The 22,640-nt window shown below is 38.5% G+C and overlaps 2 protein-coding genes across 2 annotated transcripts in view; one reads left to right on the top strand and one right to left on the bottom strand.

Moving 5' to 3' along the window:
- Positions 1-21,425, top strand: part of LOC137297823 (ubiquitin carboxyl-terminal hydrolase 32-like) — a 69,639-nt gene extending 48,214 nt beyond the window's left edge. Inside the window, exons 25-34 of the mRNA XM_067829783.1 lie at positions 10,619-10,817; positions 11,384-11,598; positions 12,521-12,711; positions 13,674-13,760; positions 14,216-14,336; positions 15,902-16,093; positions 16,581-16,812; positions 17,381-17,514; positions 18,177-18,269; positions 18,869-21,425. Of these exons, the coding sequence (XP_067685884.1) occupies positions 10,619-10,817; positions 11,384-11,598; positions 12,521-12,711; positions 13,674-13,760; positions 14,216-14,336; positions 15,902-16,093; positions 16,581-16,812; positions 17,381-17,514; positions 18,177-18,269; positions 18,869-19,039 (1,635 nt within the window). The 3' untranslated portion in view covers positions 19,040-21,425. The remainder of the gene's footprint in view (positions 1-10,618; positions 10,818-11,383; positions 11,599-12,520; positions 12,712-13,673; positions 13,761-14,215; positions 14,337-15,901; positions 16,094-16,580; positions 16,813-17,380; positions 17,515-18,176; positions 18,270-18,868) is intronic.
- LOC137297839 (cholecystokinin receptor type A-like) lies at positions 2,600-6,552 on the bottom strand. The gene is made up of 3 exons (XM_067829803.1): positions 6,469-6,552; positions 6,208-6,294; positions 2,600-4,586 (listed from the first exon to the last, which is right to left on the bottom strand). The coding sequence occupies exon 3, from the start codon at positions 4,462-4,464 to the stop codon at positions 3,145-3,147; it is 1,320 nt and encodes a 439-aa protein (XP_067685904.1). The 5' UTR covers positions 4,465-4,586; positions 6,208-6,294; positions 6,469-6,552; the 3' UTR covers positions 2,600-3,144.
- Positions 21,426-22,640: the final 1,215 nt, after the last annotated feature.

Here is a 22,640-nt window from a genome sequence, read left to right as displayed (position 1 = left end):
GTCATTGACAAATTACAATTGGAAATTAAAACACCAATGTCATTCTTGTTTCAAATGAATGCCTCTATGTTCACAATCCAATGCTATGTACTACCATACATAAACATACAGAATCAGGCCCATTCTCATACAGTAATAAATGAACAGGTGTAATTCAAATTTATTAAACATTTAGCACCAGACAAGAACAACTTGTCAACCTTCGTTGACTAGAGATTCCCTTCAGGGGAAGTGGGGTAACTCTACGTAATCTGCCTGACTACAGATATGAACAGATGTTAGTTCAAGATTTGCCTTTCAAACACATTGGTCTTACTCTGGTCCTCTACCCTGACCTTTGATTCTTGACTCTGGCCATGATCTGTGACCTCATACCTGATGTTCTAAACCTGACCCCTTATACCCAAACCACCTAACCTGCAGCCTTTTACCAAACCCACTAATACGTGCCCTCACCCTCATCTATCACCCCACCCTTCTACCTAATCACTAATACTTGCCATCATTCATAACTCTCCCCCACCTCTCATCTCCTGTCGTCAACCTGATCTCTGACTTCTTCCTGTCCCACCATCATCTATCACCCCACCCCTCAGTATCTAACCCCCACCCTTCTACTTCTAATACCTGCCATCATTCATAACTCTTCTCCACTCCTCATCTGCTCTCAACATCATCCCAGACCCCTTTATCTCCTGCTGCCACCCTTATCTCTCACCCCACCCCTCACTATCTACCTAACCCAGTATTCCCTGCCCTAAACCTCATCTCTGACCCAGAGTGGTAGGATAGCCAAACAGTTACGCTCAAAATGCTGAAAACAGAGTTTGATTCCCTCCACTCACTATCTCTGACCCTGCCTCTCATCTCCCTACCCTCCTTAAGCTTGTCGCAAGAGACAGCTAACAGGATCAGGTGGTCAGGTTCGCTGACTTGGTTGACACATATCATTGGCTTCCAATGGCGCAGATCAGTGCTCATGCTGTTGATCACTGGATTGACTGGTCCAAACTCGATTATTTACAGGCTGCCACCATACAGCTGGAATATTGCTGAGAGCAGCATAAAACTAAACTCACTCACTCACTCACTCACTCCCTACCCCCGCCCTAACTTTAATCCTCATCCACTATCACCATCACTCATTGAACGTGATCATATCAAAGTGATCTTGTACACAGCACACATACAGTTCAACATGTTTTTGTGTCTGAGACTGCACCTTACTTAAAGCTAATCATTGATTAGCCAAGATCCTCCAGGTATTGGTTGGTGCAAGCTCCACACTTCAGGCGTACTCGACAGCAACACAGTGATTGTAAATACTGCTACCATTTCATGAAATACTGGATGAGTGTGTGTTTGGTACACAGGAATTACGATGCGGTTGTCAACACTCATTAAACGTTGGCTCAGCACCTGTCCTTGTTTTGACACTGGTTTATTGTTAGCAGTCAAGTGTTGACATCATCAATCACCTCCACATCCGACATCTTGGAAAGGTTTTCCAGATTTAGTCTGAGTGATAATGGTAATTATAAACTAGGGATCAGTGTGTGACAAGTGTAGTTAGTAGATCGTTTTGAATTTCCATCTCACAATATGGTGTAAGTTGATGTGGACAACAATGCTTTTAAAAGAAATCTGTTTTAATGATCAAATTTAGGATATATCCAGGAGCCATGTGTTAGGATGTAGTAATGTGTATGTGAAATGTTATAATAGTAAATCATGGAGCATGAAGTTGCTAAGTGGTTAAGTAGTTCATTTGTTGTGTGAAAAATAAGCGTTCAGATCTGTTAAATGTTAACATTTGGTGTTCTGTTTTGTAATATTTGCTGGTGTAAAACCTTGCCCTCTCACACACGTCTTCATTAATGTTTGACTCTATTACTTTTGGGGGTTGTGGGGTAGCCTAGCAGTTGAGCATTCACTCATCCCACTGAAGACCTAGGTATGATTCACCACATGTCATGCTCTTTTCTGGTGTCCCCCGCTATGATATTGCTGAAATACTGCTGAAAGCAGCATAAACCTGTGAAGGTCTAGGTTAGAATATTGGTCTTCAGTGACCCTCTTGTTGTAAGAGGCAACTAATGGAATTGGGTGGTCAGTCTCCCTGACATGGTTAACATGTCATCAGTTCCCAATTGCACAGATCGATGCTCATGCTGTTGATCACTGAGATATTGCTGAGTGCAGCAAAAAACTAACATTACTCACTGGCTAAAAGTTACATTAAACTAAACTGACTCAGTGACTCTAGTGCTTTTGGAAGACATTAATTTCCCTGGCACATTTCCAGTCAGCAACATACAGTGGTTGTAAGACACAACTTAAAGGATCTGGTCAGTTTTTGTGACTAGCTTGATTGTCAGCAGACCCACATTGATAGTTGCTCTCACTATTGATCACTTGATGGTGTAGTTCAGACATAGTTATTTACAGGCTGCTGTCACATAGCTGGATTATTGCTTAGGGCACAAAGAAACAATAAACAGTCTCGGGGGAACGATATTGTCAGGATGTACAGGATTCATTGGTCATGCCATTCAGTAGGAACAGCTACAGGTACAAGTAAACATGATGTGCCAACTTGTTTCTTCTATGTACATGTTTTATTCATTGTTGTTTATAACTTAGACTTGTGTGTATGTGCTCAAGGTTTTTGAGGTGTAAGTTGCAGTTATAATGCAGTGAAAATATTCAACATGCCAAGGTTCGATTGCCTAGATGGGTTCTTCTTGTCAATCTGACATCTGGTGTCCCCTCTGTTACATTGCTTGAATACTGCTAAACGTGATGGGGAAACAATATTCACACCAGGAGAGGTTGTGTTTATGACAAAAGGAAGTTCACATTTTAACTTAAATGAACACAAATATAGGATCACCATTCAGTGTTTTGGCTGGAAAACTGCTCAGACATGTCCATCTGTGCAAGAAGACTTTTGGTCAACAATGTCTGCATTACACATACGCTGAAAGCTTGTGACATGCACTGAATGAGTTTCCTGACTTATGACATTCCACTAGAGAACTGTTACAAAATATGTCCGCACATGTATAGGATCGTCATTGAATGTTATGGTGTTGAAGTTGGATCAAGGGCATATAGTTTCAGACTGTGCAGGAACAGTATTGATTACCATCGTCTCCTTTTGGACTTGCACTGAACGAGTTTCCTAGCTTCTGCCCGGAACTTTTTGTTCATGAATGAGTAAATGATGGGGTTGGCGACGCTGTGGATGAAGTACGAGTAGAAGAGAAGGTAGTGCAGGTTCGGAATCAGATCAGGGATGAGGTCAGCTGAGATGAGCAATGGAGGGCAGTAAGAGATAAAGTACACCACTGAAACGATCATCAGGACCTTGGCTGTTTTGATGTGAGCTGTACGCTGACGTCCGTATGTCAGCTGTCTGTTGGGTACGTTGTCAGAGCTGTTTCGGAGCTTGTTGGTCTCATTTGAAGATGTGCTACGACTGACGCGACAATTTTCGGTTGACCCAAGACCGGAGTCCCCCTGGCCTGGTCCATCACTGTCAGGGATGGAAAGGTTTGAAGGCAGTTCTTGAGGTGGTTGGACATGATGGGAACGGACTCGTACAATAAAAATATTCCCAGTTTCATTTTGGACAGGGATGATTCGAGCAATGTGGCAAAGTCGTGTCCACCATTTCCTTCTAATGATGTGATTTTGACTTGCTTTCTGTGTGTCTTCTTGCACAGGGTGAACCTTATTCTTTTTAACACTGTTCCATTTTCGGTTCTGTTTGAAGACTTTAAAGAAAATGGAAAAATATGTGATGGTCATTACGATGAACACTGTACAGATGATGGTAACAATGGCTTTCCAGTAACTCTGAAGTGACTCTTCAGTTATCAGAATCACGTTTGGCATACAGAGTCCAAGATATTGGACTTGACCAGGATTATCACCCTTTTGGTACACTCCAACTCCAAGGGTAGGTGGCAGTCCAAGAATTATTCCAATTAATGTTATGGCAACAATGGTAATCTTTGCCACAGACGTTGACAGTGGACCTTCAGATGCCATACAAATGAGATAGTACCTGTCAAATCCAATGGCCATGAGAGTCAGAGCAGAAACTGGAACAGATCCCATCCGAATGAACTCCCAAATTTTGCACACAGCGTCAAGTTTGAAGGGGTAGGACCAGTTCTTCACGAGGACTCCAGGCAGGACAACTACACAGATGACAAGGTCAACAATGGCCAGAAACAGGATGAAGTAGGTGGATGTATGTTTGATGAAGCTCCGGGAGAAAACACAGATGACGACGATATTGCCAACAGTGCCGATAACAAATAGAAGGGAGAGAACTGCTGTAAGGATGTATATAGCGGGCACATCATTTTGTCGCATCAAAGCATATAGGTCGTCTAAAGTGCCATCGTCTGAAACATCAGATGAATCATCACTGAAGTTCATCTGAGCCTCCATCACATATCCTTTGCTAAGCTTCTTTAGACAGGAAGTTTTTTGTTCTTCTTGAAATTTCTGTCATAAGTTATAGCTTGGGCATGTTTGACACCACTTCAACGTTGTATTGTGAATGAAGAGATCTAAAATTAAAAACATCTATTTTTATTTTTATATTCAGATCTGTTGTTTTTACACCAGCAGGTCCAAAAAGCATGAGGGCAGAGATGATCCCAAAGCCCATTCCATGTCTCAGCAATATGATTATTATAAACCCAAGTCAAGGAGCTAAAGTGAAACACTGCCCTTGTTGTCTGTCACGTAACTTACCTCCGGTGGAGGCTTAGTGTATTTCATCATATCAGAATGACATGGATCTTTGCTCAGTGTATATGTCTTGGGATTTTATGCCAGAATAATGAAGTGCCATTCTCCAGTATCTGTTATACCTCATTCTCATTTTTGTTATGTGAATAGGGGTGTGGGGCAGTGTTTGCTATACTTTAATTTGCCAGGTGGCCATCTGGGCCTGCTCTCACCTGCAGACTTAAAAATCTACAGGCCCATAAATGAAAATCTGCAGGCCAATTTGGAGAAACCAATAAAAACAAAATAGACTATGCTGTACATTTTTCCACTGTTTCTACAAAATCAAATAGCAAACCCTATGGTGCAGAGAGACATATTTATTTGCTAAAAACTGATTAAAGATATTCCTATGCACAAAGCATTGAAAAGCCAAGAAGTGAAACTGAATTATTGTAACATCGTGGAGCGTGGATGATTCTTGAACATTAATAAAGGGGAAAAAAACAGATGAAATATTCCAGTTGCGAAAAAAAGACAGATAATTGGCCTGCAGATATTTGAAACTGACGACTCAATACAATAACAACTGGCACTGGACCTTCTGGCCAGCGATTATTTCAAATGCTGGTTTTGAATTAGCCTAGTGGTTAAAGAGTTCACTCATCATGCTGAAGGCCCAGGTTCACTTCTCCACATGGATACACCTTTTCAGGTGTCCACTGTTGTGATATTGTTGGAATGTTGCTAAAAGTGGGGTAAAACCCAACTCACTCACTCACTCACTGTTATGAAAGTGTTCAAGTGATCATGAGCATTAATCTAAACAATTGGGATAGGATGTTATGTATCAGTCATATCAGGGAACATCACGTCTTACAGTGAGTGAGTTTAGTTTTACGCCACACTTACAAATATTTCAGCTATATAGCACCTCTTCCAACAAGCATGGCTTGCTGAAGACCAGTTCTAACCTGGATCTTCATGGGTCAGAACGGAGATCATGTAAAACCTAGTTAACCAGGGGTGATATGTGGTTTTGTTATTACACCCAGATGGTGTTGATTATGTTATCAACCACATAACTTACATCATACACCAACATGTTAGCAACAAATAACCATATAGTATTGGAAATGTATGACCAGTGTGGTCTCTATAAAATGTATCACATAAATTGTCTGTGTATCACACAAGGTTAAATAAGTGAAATGTACTATGAATTTACAATAAATGAAATATCAGATCATAAATTTACAAAGAATGAAATTTTGTATCATAAATTAAGTAAATTCTTAAATTCATAAATTAAGTAAAATTTACTTTTTGTCCAGAAACATTTTAAATCAAATTTTGTGAACTATTGCTAAATATAGTTTATTTTCTTCAACCCATGCCAGTTTGAAAACCTGCATTTCTAGAAGCGATATGAGGGTAAAAACAATTCTCATGACTCACCTTCCTTTTGCCATCTTCCATCGGATACTGAGCATGACGCCAATGGTACAGCTCTGTACTGACGACTCTGTCAATATGGCTCTGTTGCTGTATTGACAGGAGATTTGTCCAGTATGAGAAACGCATGTAATTTCCACCATTATTACTAAGGCAGTGAGACAGATTCATTGGAGGAGGGATTGAGCCAGGCAGAAAACAAACAACCCTGATTAATCTTCATGGTTCTCTTATAAACTGTAACCTAATGAAATGCTAACGTACCTCGGCAACCTGGAGAGCTCCTTGACGGCAGATTGAAGCGTACTCCATTTTCAAAGATGGTGTCTACGTCACAGAGGCCAAGATGATAAACACAGGGATTGTCTGAGTTTTTGGAAGGTGGTTTAGGGAGCAGTTCAAAGGTTTGTCAATTGTGAAAATGCTGACACACTCTCATGACTTTTTGATATGAAGAAAGCACACCAGTGTTATTATAGTATTATTGCTGAACATAAGGAAAACACTTACAACAAACAGACAGAAATGATTGAAGTTTGGTTGACAATCCACACTGGGTATTTAAATCTGCTTGATCTCTAAATCTAAGGTTGATGGATTTTGGTTGTAGTTTGATTGTTTTTTCATAATGGTCGTTCAGTTTTCAGATGGAAGATGACCTGTGAAGGTCAGGTCTAGTTTAGGCCTTCAGCAACCCATGCTTGCCATAAGAGACTACTGTGCTTGTTGTAAGAGGCAACTCATAGGATCGGGTGGTCAGACTCGCTGACTTGGTTGACACGTCATTGGTTCACAATTGCCCAGATTAATGCTCATGCTGCTGATCACTGGATTGTCTGGTCCAGACTCGTATGTTTACAGACTGCTGCCATATAGCTGGAATATTGCTGAGTGAGGCATGAAACTAAACTCACTCACTCACTCACTCACTCAGATGGAAGATAGAAGGATTAAGGTTTTATGAACTTAAACTATAGGCACATACAAACATTACAGTAGGAGAGATAACTTAATTAATTAATATACAATGTTTTCTTCCACTATTAAACTCTTGAACTGCTCCCATTGTGGTATAATTAGGCTGTTATGTATGGAGTACAGTTAAGATTGATAAGAGCAGTCGGGAAATGTTTTATCAGTACTTTGAGAATAGAGTTGGCCATATGTACCTGTTATCATTTCAATATGTGTCATTTGTACCGGGATTTGGTGGGGTAGCCTTGTGGTTTAAGCGTTCACTTGTTACGCCAAAAACACGGATCTGATTCACAATGGGTGAAGCCCATTTATGGTGTTCCCTGCCATGATACTGCTGGAATATTGTGAAGTGCAGCATAAAACTAAACTCACTCACTCAGTCATTTGTACAGATTGTTTTCATCAACAGTTATTATGGTAGATCTATCAAAACTCGAAGTTTAGAACACAAATCATCATCAAATATCAAGAGTTTAAAATGAATTTAATTTGCTTGACCATTCTGTGTGAATTAATAAAACAAATGTAAGACTAATCTATCTAAATCATTAAAATTGGAGTTACTTTTAACTTTCTAGATAATTGTTGTTAAGATTTATTTCTATAATCTCAGCTCCATCTTCAGCGAAATTGTCATAACTGTTAAAAGTAACGAACAGTGTGGCACTGTTTCTTCCTAATTTAGTCGATGTTGACACAACTCCTTTGCAAAGAAAACAATATTTTGTCCAGGGTAAATGTATCCAATTGTAAAGTAGTTTAAACTAATTCCTTAGCAAGATTCTGTAACCACTTTAAAAACACGATAATGAGTGAGCGATGTGGTTTCACGCCACTTTTAGCAATATTCTAGCAACGTTATGACACCAGAAAAAAATGAGCTTCACACATTGTGGAGAATCAAACCCAAGTCTTTGGCAGACTAGCGAATGCATTAATCTCTATCCCTACCGCCTCTCTTTTAATGACAGAAAAAAAGCACTTATTGCAGTCCCGTGGGTACAAAGCCATAACTCAGTGGGCCATCTGGCGTTCTTGTGAAGATAGCAGTCTATCAATACAGGTTTTAGAGCCTTACACTTGCACACAAGGGCATTAAGTAGGCTCTATCGCGGATTAGTTTTGTCTGGTGATACAGGTGTTTTCTGCAATGGAAATGATACAAATAATGTGTTTTTCTGCCTCTGTAATCCTGTTATTGAAATGCCAATCCCTCTTTATTTTGTTACTGATTAGAAATACTTTATGGAGAATATGAAAGATGTGTATAAGGTAGCCGTGCTAATTTACATTTTTCAGAATTACACGAATAATGTCATCTGGACATCAATTTTGTACTCCTGTACTAGGGGTAGGGGGGTAGGCATAAATTTTACACATAAAAATGTTTCTCTATAAAAATCATCATTACCTCACTAGCCATAAATCATGAATGGTTCCTAACAATTATATCACACAAAGCACAAAGGATATTTTTTTGGGAGCATGCTGTTAATGACATAACATGGCTGCAAGTCTTTCTTTCTTTGTTCTTCAACAAATCATTGAACACTATTCTGGTTATACGACTGTCATAAATCAACACTTGACTACAGCCGTACAAGTACCTCCTTTAGTGAATGTTGTAAACAATTCAGAGAGCTGTAAAACTTGTGGCTCCAATTTCTCTTGGATGTTGTTAAACCATTATCAAAGCTAATATATTTGTAAAATTCTCTTATTGTCTAACAATCTACTTAGCAGCAACTACCAACATGTACATAAGATAACAGTCAGTAACATGGCAACAAATGAACATTTTGACTGGCCGTATTTTCATTGTAATGCAGCATTTGTGATTACAGTTATTTCCTCGTGAACAGCCAAAAAATCTCACAGTTCCCTACACCCTTACTGATGAATAATATTAAGAACAAGCAATGTGTGTCTTAAATTTTTCGGTTAATAACAAGACATAAACATTTCCATAAAATTTGTCCTGTAAGACGTAAACATTTTCCCAATTCTTTGTGCATGCAGTGAGTGAGTTTAGTTTTATGCCAGATGCAGCAATAATCCAGCTATGTAGTGGTCGTCTATAAATAACTGGGTCTGGACCAGACTGTCCAGTGAACAACAGCATGACCATCAATCTACAAAATTGGGATATGATGATATTTGTCAACAAAGTCAGCAAACCTGGCCATCTGACCCAGTTAATTGCCTCTTGCAACAATCATTGGTTTCTGAAGATCAATTATAAACTGAATCTTCATGGGACTCATACAAAATAGATGTGTCCATATATTTGGCTTTTGAGGAAAAAGTTTCAAGGTTCTTGTGTAACACTTGCTATGTTTTAGGGTTACACCTTTTCTGTGAAGCACAGATTCTAGTACAGTCAAGTCTCGTTAATCAAACTTCTGTTTATCTGACAATCAGCTTTTTTTGCTTTTGTCAGTAACAACTTCAATAAACTTAACGTAGTCTCATTTATGTAGTCCAACATCCTCATTAATCTGACTATTTGCTGTACAACGGATGCTGTTGGATTAATGAGATTTGACTGTGCTTTTGTTGGATCCCATGTGTGATTCGAAGCCAACTCTCAGTGAGGCACCTAATCGCCAGTGCACAAAGTCAGCCATCTAACCCACTCTGCCACCATGGCTTCACAAAAAAATGGACATCTAGTAGTCAAGACCATAGACAGACCATTGGCACAGATCTCCAAGCAGAAAGCCATGAATACACAATGTGATTTAGAAAGTGGTCAAATGTAACATGTGATATATTTGGGATTACACTGTCTTGTAGCGGTCATGATGCCAGGAGGTTAAAACAGGTTTCAAGAGCTTGGAAATAGATTAATAGCTCTAGCATAACTATATCCATGGATCCCTTCGATGGTCATGTACTGGGCTGAAGACAAATTGATAACTTGTTAGTATGCAGTAATTCCAATTTTGCTTACTGGCAACATCAACACAATCATTCATCTATCTCTTGCTTTAGTGGGGTTAACATTCAAAATGGAAAAGACTCAACCACAGCCCATTGGAATGACTGCCATTTACAATCTCAGCTATGCTTTTATTTTTTCAGAGTTTTCCTTTGTTCAGATTTCACTTTGTGTTAAATAATAATAATAATAATTCTTAGCCTAGAATGTAAGTTGCAGTTGGAAGCTAGTACCATAATTCTAGAAATCTGCACTCTAACTGATTAATGTCAACTTCTTATTAGTCTTCTCATTTGTAGGGGCAGTTTGGTAGCCAAGTGGTTAAAGTTTTCACTTGTCACGCCGAAGACCCATGTTCGATTACCCACATGGGTACAATATGTAACGTCCATATTTGGTCTACACCATTGTGATATTGCTGGAATATTGCTAAAAGCAACATAAAACCATGCTCATTGAATCACTCACTCACTTTGCAAACATTCTTCTTTGTAGACATTACCACAGGACAATCAGAAAATCCGGACATTACTTGGAGGAACGCTGTATGCCTACGAGTTACCACCGACACCTGAGATAGAGCCTCTGTCAGCAGAGGAGGAACACGCTCTTTCCAAATCCACAAACACCACCACCATCAGCACAACCAAAGAGAGCATCGGACTCAGTGAAATACAGAGAGGATTAACATCAAGTAGGTCACCGGTCTGACTGATACCTCTAGATTCAGAGTTGTAATGTTGTAATTTTTCTCGGTTCAGTCTGTATTTCATGTTATTGATATGGTGTTTTCCCTGTTTTAGAGAATTTGTTTTTATGGCCCAAGAGGTCTGTGTAATTTAAGAAACATTTGCCAAAAAATAGAAATTTGTGAAACAGTAGGTAGATGGGTTCTTGCAAGGTCAGTATGGAAAACAGTCTTTGTTTATTGAGCGATTACAGGTTTCGACTTCGTTAACACCTACTGTATATTTAATGTATAGGTTATGCTTTTCTAACTCTGCTTTGTATTACATTTTTATAGTTTATCTGTCTTGTCACTAAAAAGAGGTTTTTCAAATATACTTTTTTAAACTATTTTTCTATTTAGATCATTGTAATTTGTCTTCTGATTTTGATGTTTGAACCCAATGGTCCCACCAGAACCTGAAAAATTAAAGAAGTGTAACCCGAGAAAGTCCATTTTCTCCTTATAGAACATTCTTAGTTGTTCTGTTCCATCACGGTGATCAAATAAGGATGTAAATATTCACCTTGTAGAACGCCAGCCACAGAACTCTTCATCTGTCAATGGCAATCTGCCAAATGGTCAACCACCGCAGCTTGAAGTGTCACCAGCCCACCGAACAGAAACTGACTCACCAGGTGCTCACTCCCGCAGTCCAAGCAGCACCAGCAACATCGCCGACAGCATGATTAAGTCAGGGGTTGACACCCTCTTCAATGGCTTTGTTATTGGAGTACACAGGAAAATGGTAGGTGGAATAGAAACACTTAGTCTGTTGAGTGGCTTTCGCATCTAAATTTTTTAGTGTTTTTCTAGAAGTTGGTGGTATGGAGATGACAAAGGATAACAAATGGTATAAGAATTTATACCAAAACATCGCCATTGTCAAAATATAGAAGTCATCCATAAACGTCTGGTCATCTCTTCTTGTCATAGAGTTATAAATATACTGGACATATAAATATGCCAAAATAGTTAGGGATATATGTGAATTTTTAAATCATGAATAATGATGTAATTATTCATTGGCATGCTGATGAAATATCAGTCATAAAAATACCAATATCCCTAACTTATTTTGTTCAGTATATCTGGCCTGAGATTTTAGATTTCACATGTTTCGACTCGCCCTAGGGTCAAAGTTAACTTTATTGCCTTTGTCAATGAGGAGATCCATGTGTAAGAATATGCCAGTGGATCCCCATCAAAATAAGCTTATCATTTGAGGCAACTAGATGAAAGGATTTGTCAGATTTCATAGCATATCATTGTGGTCTCAATGAATGGATTGACGCTCATGTCATTCACTGGATTCACTGGTCTAGGGTCAGGGTTTTACTGAACAGCTTCTTACAACTTGAAATATTACTAAATGAGGTATTGAAAAAAACCAGAAAACAACTGCCCAGATTTGGGTTCAAATCCCAAATTATGTTTCTTGTTTTGTCAGCACCATGCCTATGCTCTTCAGTTACACCATGTTAGTAAAAGTATGTCCTGCTTCACTGAGCTCTTTCCTCCAACATTCATCAAGCTCACCATGCATTCTGTCAGTGAAATGAAAAACTATAACCATATATTTGATGTTATGCATTCTATAAAATCCATCAGATTTGTTAGCACTATCACTGAAGTGAATAGCGAGTCTAAATACTTTTGTCATTTTTCAGATATTGATGGATGTATATTTCTTATCTTCTCAAAAAACTCGACCAAGTTTGTTTGGGACACCAATAATTATTCCGTGTGTTGAGAAAACAACAAACCAGGATCTCTACAAGTTTGTATGGACACAGGTAGCTCGATTGGTCAGTCCGCTTCCTCCTTCAGAGACCAAAGCAGCCAATCATGCGCAAGATTGGTAAGTCACTTTTGTCATGCATACCCATGTGAAACTTTACCATACTATACTTTATACTGTATACTCTACACCTTATTGCCATTAAGGTATTGGGTCATCACTGGTTAATATGTTTTATATCTTCAACAAAAGTCATGATACTGTCATCTACCCATAATCAATTGTACCTATAATAGTCTCTTATACCCCAGTGCACCTGAAACAAAATCCGGAGTATTTGTGTTGGAATCTTTTGTTGTGAAACTTGGTAGTAACTGTAAAGTATGAACATTTAGAACTGAATTATACTGGGAATTGCACGTTTTTTCACGCAGTTTAGTTTCTGTAATTCTTGTCTAAGGGTTTCATTACATACCAGCAGACTTCCTCTCTTAATCATCTCATTTCTGATAATCTCAGGGCTTTCCAATATTCCATACTCACAATCTGGCCTAGTACCCAGAAATCCACAGTGCCAGTTTAGTAAACTTAGGCTCAGTAATATTCATTTTACTGCTATACTGAGTCTTACAAACCCAAGTAGAAGGTCATGTCAGCTAACCTTTTCAATTGACCACTCAGAACCCATCTTACCAAATCACAAAAGTGGACATTCGCACATAACTTGTCCTCAGTCCCAACTATTCACTGAAAATTTTCAAAGTTCTGTATTTTGTAGACAGAGAAATGCCATGTCTACAAGCTAACTATTTTTGCATTAGTACACCCCTTTCAAAATCATATTGAACCAGCTTTCTTTTCTCATCTGCGACCAACCATCTGCTACATCAGGGGAGATAACTCTTGATGTAGTAAGGTTCATAATTTAGTCTACAAGAGTTATCTCCCATATTGAGCTCCTTACAATATCATGTAACGTCTGTTAAAATTCTGTTATCAGTATTAGGAAACAAAGACTTTCTCACTTGTGAAACAGCCAGTATTTGTCAAAATGTAATTTGTACTTTATGTTCCTTTGACAGTGATGACAGTCTTTGTTATGAATACCCCTTCACACTGAAGGTCGTTCAGAAGGACGGGTTTACATGTGCCAAATGCCCATGGTATAGGTAAGTACCTCCTGTTAAGATACTAGATGATGATGATGATACTACTTACTTCACATTAGTACTACATGTTCAGATCTCTAATGCTATTCTCAGGATCGGTCAAGAACTTACATTAAATATGACAAAAACTGTTGTGAGTCCCATTACAGGGATGGTGGGGTAGCCCAGTTGTTAAAGCATTTGCTTGTGTTTTGCTGAGGAGCCAGGTTCGATTGCCCATGGGTACAACGCCTGAAGCCCCTTTCTAGTGCCCCCTATGTGATATTGCTGAAGTATTGCTAAAAGCAACATGAAACTAAACTCACTCAAGATACCCATTACAGCTGAGTTCTACAAGACCTCATGCTATAGTTCCAGTTTGCTAATATCTGAACAACTACTTTTCCTTTTTCTTAATTAAGAGACGCTGTTTGAAAGATTCTAATGCCAAGAATGTTTATGTATTTTTGTTCCAGATTCTGCCGAGGTTGCAAGGTGGAATGTAATGCTAATTTATTTAACTTTGGTGGATCATTCCTGGCAATAGACTGGGAACCCACAGCACTTCATCTCCGCTACCAGACAACTCAGGAAAGGGTGAGTACAGGACCTGTAGGCATTCAAATGGGCTAAATGGGATTGGGTGGTCAGGTTTCCATACATGATTGACACATCATCATATCCCAACTGTGTAGATCAATGCTCATGCTGTTAGTCACTCTGTTGTCTGGTCCATACTCAATTATTTACAGACCGCCATATAACAGGAATATTGTTTAGTGTGGTGTTAGACAACAAAGTAAACTAGCGGAGAACAATTTGTCCTGATTTTCCACTATGTCATGTCCCCATTGTATTGCAGTAGATACACTGTAAACATGGGAGACACGGTAGCAAAATAACCATCAAGTCAGTTTGCTCCATTCTTTCATGATTGAAACAAGAGATATTATCCCTGGTGGACAGTAATGGAGTTTGTACATTCCAACAGCAATAGGTTGAAAAAGATTTCCCTTAAGGTCAAAGTATTCGGGACCATTGTGTGGCAGTGAAGTGGGTAAAGCATGTGCTCATTGCACCAAAGGTTACGTTATCGCTCTACAAAGGCAGTATGTGTGAAACACATTTGTGATATCCCCTGTGTGAGAATACTTGGATATGGTGCTAGGATCAAGCCTACCTGTGGCCAGGCGTTAAAAGCTTGGAGTCAGCTTTATGTGGAGACTCTTTCATTGTTGTCACAACCCCTAGTGTACAGTTCACAACCCTGTATTCTTAAAAGAACCCGCAAATCCGTTGGTTTATCACCAGATGGTGGGTACATGAATACATGCAAATACCTAGTTTCAGGTTGGTTCAGTAACATACAGTAAAGTTAAGCAAAGTACTATGACTATGCGTCCCAGTCCACATAGCTGTGAATGAGTGCCTTGTAATGGTGTGAAAGTCGAATTGTGTGTGCCTAGGGGCTGCAAGAGTTGGGAGTTGAGATTGATTATACAATGAGCCATTGTGATGTCATCCATTGATCGAGGGAAAAAACTACCAGCACCTTGAGCATGTAGTTGCATGGATATATGCGCTATATAAATATCCTGTAATAGTAATTAATATCATTACTGAAAACAGCATTGTAATACAAAGGTCTGTGTTCTGTAATCTGATTGGTTGAAAAACATGATCAAATGGTATTACCGGAAACTGCAAGACTATTCACTGCGTATTGACACGTAGAAACATTGCAAACAACTCTTTTGTTGTGTCATCAACAGTGGTGACGTCATTCAAATCATAATGTGATGTAAAGTTAGAATGACATCACAAATGAGCAACTCCAGATGCTACCATGGGAACCAGCTGAAAAGGCCAGCTGATGACACTTCACTGCTGTACCGGTACTCAATGTAAACAAGTAAAACCCTTGGTTTACTTTTTGTTTACAGTGTCGATAAACATCATGTGTTAGCCAATTTCCGTGCTTCAAATACTCAATAACACCTGGAAATTGGCCAATACATGATGTTTATCTCCGAATTAATATACACTCAGTCACCAGCCTAGACACCCACCCACCTAAAAAAACTTGAAGAATCTGATATCTGAGGAGTTACTGATCAGGATGACATTTTGTTTACATTTCATATTGTCATCTTGATTTTCAGTTTTTTGAAGAACATGCAAGTGTTGAAGATAGTCGCCGGAAGCAGACGGAACCGATTGACCTTGACACTTGTCTGCAGGCCTTCACCAAAGAGGAAGATCTCGGGGAGGAGGAACTATACTATTGTTCCAAGTGCAAGAAACACTGTCTGGCTTCCAAGAAGCTTGATATCTGGAGGCTGCCTCCTATACTGGTAGGTAGCGAGACAACACATACTGTGTGTTCATGGGTTAGGGTTTGGTTGGAGGTTGAAATATGAATTGCTGTATGGGGCTGCTTCCGATGACTCATGCTGACTGTCTTATCTTTGTCCATTAATGGTCCTATAAATTGTGTGTTACCTGTGAAGATCCAGGTTAGAATAGGTGTTCAGCAAACCATACCCTTGTCAAAAGGGGCAACAAACAGGATTTAGTCATAAGACTCACTGACTTGGTTGATACATGTCATCATGTTGGACTGGGCTTAGAGTCAGCTTCCTGGTGACATTCATACCTTGTCAACTTACTGACAGACTGACAACAGATCAGAGAATCTGAGGTTACATTCCTAGGACAGGGCTGGGAACTTTTGTGTCTGCTGCAGTAGCTAGTAAACATCCATATTACATGTTCTGTTGGTTTGATACCCACTATATCTTTAGGGGATGGAACTTATGAAATACATTTGTCTGTTTACAGATCATAAACCTGAAAAGATTCCAGTTTCTGAACGGACGGTGGGTGAAATCACACAAAATTGTGAAGTTCCCATCTCAGAACTTTGACCCTAGTCACTACCTTGCACCGAGAACTCCAAAGGGAGCCAACATTAAGGAACTGGAGGAGGGTACAAACACCACAAAGGAAAGCAGCGAGTCCAGCGTAACACAACATTCCAAAACACCAAACGGTTCCGCTGGACATCCAACAGGTACACCTTCCGCTCTGTTCTCTTATCATACTCTCTACTGCCACTGGAGCGTTCGTGACATGTCCTAGTGGGTAAAGTGTTTGCTTGTCATGTCAGAGACCCAGGTTTGATTCCTTATATGGTTGTGCAATATGTGAAGCCCATTTCTGTGATATTGTCCTTTTCTGTGATATTGTTGGAGTATAGCTAAAAGCAGTGCTAAACTGTGCTCACTATTAGGATGGATGGGCAGAGGTTTTAGCATAGTGTTCATTCATCACACAAATGACATGAGTTCAATTCCCTACCTGGTTACAATATGTGAAGCCCATTTCGGGGGTCCCTCACCATGATGTGATTATTTTAGCTTCAAATGCTTCTTTTGTAAAGACTGTAAGTCAGCAACATTAACAATTGTTCCTCAGCATCTTAAACTAGTGGTAAGAGGCTACCAGATGGATCAGGCTGTAATTTACCCCGCGATCTTAGTGCAGAGGTGACAATCACTCCCATAACTCAGCTGGATTTAGCACTAAGGCATTTCCCTCAGCATTGGTGGTCTGATGTATCCAACTGTTGTTGTGTTCAGATTGTGGTGACACGGTTGTGGATGGCGGAGAGAAGAAGTGCACAGCTCTAGCTCGGTGTGGCTCCCCAGGAGCAACCACAGACTACACCGAGGAAGACTACTCCGATGTCAAATATGATCTCTGCTCCATGTCTGTAAGTGTAATAATTTCAGTCACACCCAACTCAATCACATGGGTTCCAGTTTAACTTGAGAAATATCAATTATTTTAGGCACTTTCACTGGTTATGTTTAATTTTGAAGTACAAAGCCAGGGTCAGATCCATAGGGTGTGTATCCACAGGTAGGCATGTGAGCACAAACACATATGTACGCACAGACACATTTCCAGCTACCTTTAGGACTTTCAGACATATGTGCACAATGTGATATATATATTGTATGTGATTCACCTTATAAGACTTTAGTTTTCCTGCCAAAATTATGTCTCAGAACAAGCATCTGGTTGAAAGATGAGGATATTAACCTGTCACAATACCAGTAGAGATGATTTCTAGTTATCACATATTGGAGTATTATATACAAAACCAGAAACAAATATATCAAATACAGTCTAGATTACTGCAGATTGATGCAAAAGAGGAAAATGTTTTATTCAGTAAATTAACATTTCTGTGTAAAATAAATTATATTCATTTCAGAAACATGTTAGTCTGTATAGGAGTAAAAGGTCTAATTAGGTCTGATTGTGACGTGATGACTGACATAGATCAGAGAAGTGTAAACTCTTCATGTAAATTGTGGTTTGACTGTTAACTTGTGTCAAGGTGACCATCACACTCTGTGTTTCTTCCAGTGTCACACGGGGATACTGGGTGGAGGACATTATGTAGCATACGCCAAGAACCCAAACAATCGTTGGTACTGTTACAATGACAGTAGCTGTAAGGTAAGTAGTAGAGAAGGACAGACTGTAGGAATATATTTTGAATTGCTTGCCTTGTCTGTTTTTGTAATTTTTGTAGAAGTCATTTATTTTCTGTCATTTCTTAATATCTATGCTTGAAGAAAACAGTAATGATAGACTCAGCTAAAGTCACAAACTGACAGGGACATTATTCAAGACACACTGGATGAAATATACATTTGGTATGTGGTATGGTCACTGTGTGGAGTTGTGTCCCTTGGGATATATGGCTAAGTTTGTTAGTACGATACCTGCTTGTTGATGTTTGTTTGTTTAACACCATGCTTAGCAATATTACAGCTATATGGTGGGTATAAAGTGATCAAGTCTGCACCGAACAATCAACAACATGAGCATTGATCTAAGCATTTTGAATACAATGACATGTGTCAAACAAGTCAGTGAGCCTGACCACTAGATCCTGTTAGTCAGATCTCACGACAAGTTAAGGGGGTTCCATTTGATTTTCACCAAGGTTGTTAATGTGCATCAGTTTGGGAGTTATTCGCAAGTCAAACTGTGTCATGACTAAATTACTTTTTGAATCTCTCAAATTACTATTTTTTGTCTTTTCTTTCCAGGAAATCCCTGAGACCCAGCTTGACACAAACTCTGCGTATATTCTATTCTATGAACGGAGGCAACTTAACCCAAGCAAATTCATGCCAGACGTAACAGGGAAGGAACCCGATATGTCAGAAATTGATGACGAGTGCGAGTCTGATCTCAAGAAAATGTGTGTCATACAGTGATGACAATGTGTGTGTCACAGTCGTGACAATATGTGTGTCACAGTCTTGACAGTGTGTGTCGTGATGACAAAATGTGATATGTTGTGGGGGGTAGGGATTGTTATCATGACTTGTCGTGCAAGCCATCATGCCATCATGCTGTACATATACATTGGCAAGGCATGAGTTGAAGGCTGTTGGTTGTTTACACTGTTATGTAGTATTTAAGAGAGAAAAGACAGTTGCTGCAGAAGCCACAGAATACCAAAGCAGTTAAACAAGAACTGCTTGTGGATGGAAAAAGTCGGATACTCCACAGTCCAAGACAGTTATGTTAGTTATAGGTGGATATTAAGCTGCAAAAGGTTTTCTTAAAAATAAGTGCACAGTGTTGAGCTTGTATGTTTAAAACATCAACTTTTATGTGAGACACCGATACCAGTTAGTGAGATCATGTTTCATTTAGTCTCATAATATAATTTGTTACTTTTTTATGCCGTCTGCTTCAAAATCTGATGACACTTCAATGGAAGCTTGTGTCTGATGACCCTGACCTTGCTGTTGTCCTTGAGACCTTCCGATGTCTCATTTTTGTAACGATTTGTCTTCAATTGTTTTACCATACTTTAGGAAGCTTGAAAAGAAAGTCACAGATATCCACTAAATCATGTGTAGATGACCCAGCTCCCTGAAATGGTATAACGTTTAAAATAGTGCAAATTTTTGCCCTTTAATGTGTACGAATTAAGATACAGGAATCCAAATGTCTGACTTGATGTTCAATGGTTAGTTAGAGAGTTCGTCTGATGTGACCTCTGCCCAGATGGTGTTGTCAGATCTTAATACAGGGAGGTATCATCACAAACCCATATATGACTCATTTATTTTCCTTTTTCATGCTTTTTCCTGCTCAGTGTTTGTCACATCACAGAATTTTTGAATCCATGAATATGCAGAAACTTCACACAAACTTCCTGTATTCAAATGTCATTTTAGAAAAATGATGCAAGGACAGTGTTGGTTTGAGGATGATTCTCAGTTTCCTTTACTTGATGTGAAAGTTTTCTTTCTAAAAGTACATGTACAGGCAATGTTTCATTTTCGTATTTAATTGTTTTTGTTTGAATTTGGGTAGGTAGTTTCATCCATAACATTAGACAGTAAATTGGTCTGGTCTTTCATAATAATTGGTTTCATGAAAATGTTGACTTGTACTGACCTTGTGGAAATTTAATATTAGTTAATACAGAAGTTGATTGCATTTCAAATGGTATTAGATTGATAACTTTCGAATAGTAAAGGAACTGCAAATTGAAATTACTTGTTTATGATTACAACAGGCTCAATCTTCTATATGCTGGCCAGTATTTAGTGGTATCTACATACCTGTGTGAGGATCTGAATATAAAATCTAGAGTTTTAATCCTCAGTGCTAAAGTAGACCAGCAAATTTGAGTCCCATTTAAAACTGAACTTAAATGGACAGTTCCAGATGTAAAGGAAAAACCTACATTGTTTAAACACCAATATTTCTGAAAATTATAGCATGTACACCATGAAGTAAGTACAATAACAGCATTATTTGTGTTCTGCAATTTTCTTTTGTTAAAATAACCATAAGTCAATCAAGATCATCAAGAAGTAAACTGCCATCCTGTGGGCAGTCAAGAGTTTGGTCAGGTTTCACCAAACACAACCTTCCATTGATCAACATGCAGAGATTGGGGAGGTGGGGTAGCCTAGTGGTTAAAGCATTAGCTTGTCACACCAAAGACCCGGGTTCGATTCCCCACATGGGTAGAATGTATGAAGCCTATTTTTGTGTCTCCAGACACAATAATGCTGGCATGTTGCGAAAAGTGGTGTAAAACTAAAATCTCTCATGCAGACAAACTGCATCAGAGTGAGATATCTGATGTCACGATATTGAGTAGAGTCAGTTTTTAGGGATGAAATGATACACAGTCATAATACGACAAGTATCACGATACAATGGTAATGATACAATGCTATACAGATATTCACATCAAATCAGGTGTATTTTTCAGGACTTAATATGCCATAGAAAGTTCCAAATGAAAAGCTGTCTGTAGCATGTTTGTCTGAGCTATTTCTGGGGGTAAATTTGAAACACTAATTACAGTTCATTTTAAGACAAAATTTTGTTGTAAATTTGAAATTCCAATTAAAGTTCATTTAAAGATACCTGATAAACCAAATTTTAGTGAATTTTACAAGCCAACTACAGTTCATTTAAAGGTACTTGACAGACAAAATTTTAGTAGTAAATTTGAAACGCTAATTACAGTTCATCTCAAGATACGCAACTGACAGAATTTAGATGGGGAGTATTGTTAAACAATAGTAAGCATTTTAGCAAAGATGTCATTTGATGAAGAAAAAAAAATCATATCGGGTATCCTATGGTTACATGAAAGCTCACAATGTATACATAAAGGTACAACGTTGTAGCATTTCTTTCCTAAAAATTGTCGTCCTAGTTAATTGATAATCTTCATATTAGCACTGAAAGTACATATAATCCTCTGACTCGTTCATAACTACAAAACTCATTTGATTACATTCATCTCCAGTGTTATAATTGATATGTTTTCGTGTGTAGGAGACCTGTACATCAATAGTTTGTTCCTCAATTTCATGAAGAGTAGGGTTAAAACTGGTCTCCCGTAACCCATGCTTGTTTGAGAGGCAACTAACATGATCAGATGGTCAGAGTTACTAACTTGATTGACACGTGTCACCGTATGTATCCCAATTATGTATGTCAGTGCTCATGATGTCAATCACTGAATTGCCAGGTCCAAATTTGATTATATACAGACTGCCTCCATATAGCTGGAATATTGCTGTCTGGCGTTAAACAGACAGTTACTCGAAGGCCTTTGTTTGGATGACGTAACAATGCTGAGATATTTGGTAAACAGTAAATATTGTTTGGACAGACATTCACTACATCCTTCAGTTATAGTCTTTTAGTTTTTAGTCCTTAGAGTACAGATCCTGTAACCCTGAATCTTCAAAAGGTGTTTTAAAAAATCATTTTGAAATATTTTTTTTTTATCACAGTGTCGCATGACAGCATAAATCTTTTGCCTTCCCTTACACGGGCTTGCTCTCATTTACACACTATTCACATTTAACGTTCTTGCCACTGAACTACTGTAAATTCGAGAATTGAAATTATTTTTATCTCTGCTTTTTTTTCTCAAATTGAAAAATTTGAGTAAAGGGTCTGATAATTATTTATTTTAGTTTTGACCACTGACCAAAGATGTTGAGTCACAAGGGATCATATGCTAATATATACTAAGGTAACAAAATAAGGGATTATATGTGTTTCCTTATTTTTTTTCAAGGTTTCTTAACTAGCATTGTATTGCATAGTTTGTGGAGAAACCTGGAAAAAATTAGGGAGTACTTGTCTTTTCATGTGATCCTTTATTTTTTTCTTCTTTATTATTGCTGATGGTGGTTCTTTGTTCTGTACTGTTGAATTGAAGGATTTGGTTTAAAATTTAAGTGATTATGATTTTTTCAATCTATCTAATGCCACTGCATCATTAATGTAGAAGTCACGTTTTATATTCTCAAATGTTGTGGT

Source organism: Haliotis asinina, chromosome 1 (genome assembly GCF_037392515.1).
Source record: "Haliotis asinina isolate JCU_RB_2024 chromosome 1, JCU_Hal_asi_v2, whole genome shotgun sequence".
NCBI lineage: Eukaryota > Metazoa > Mollusca > Gastropoda > Lepetellida > Haliotidae > Haliotis > Haliotis asinina.
Note: the sequence above shows the minus strand (reverse complement) of the source record. Positions and strands in the feature narration are given on the sequence as shown.

Coding starts and splice junctions, on each gene's coding strand:
- LOC137297839 (XM_067829803.1), bottom strand. CDS start 4,464: ATGGAGGCTCAGATGAACTTCAGTGATGATTCATCTGATGTTTCAGAC.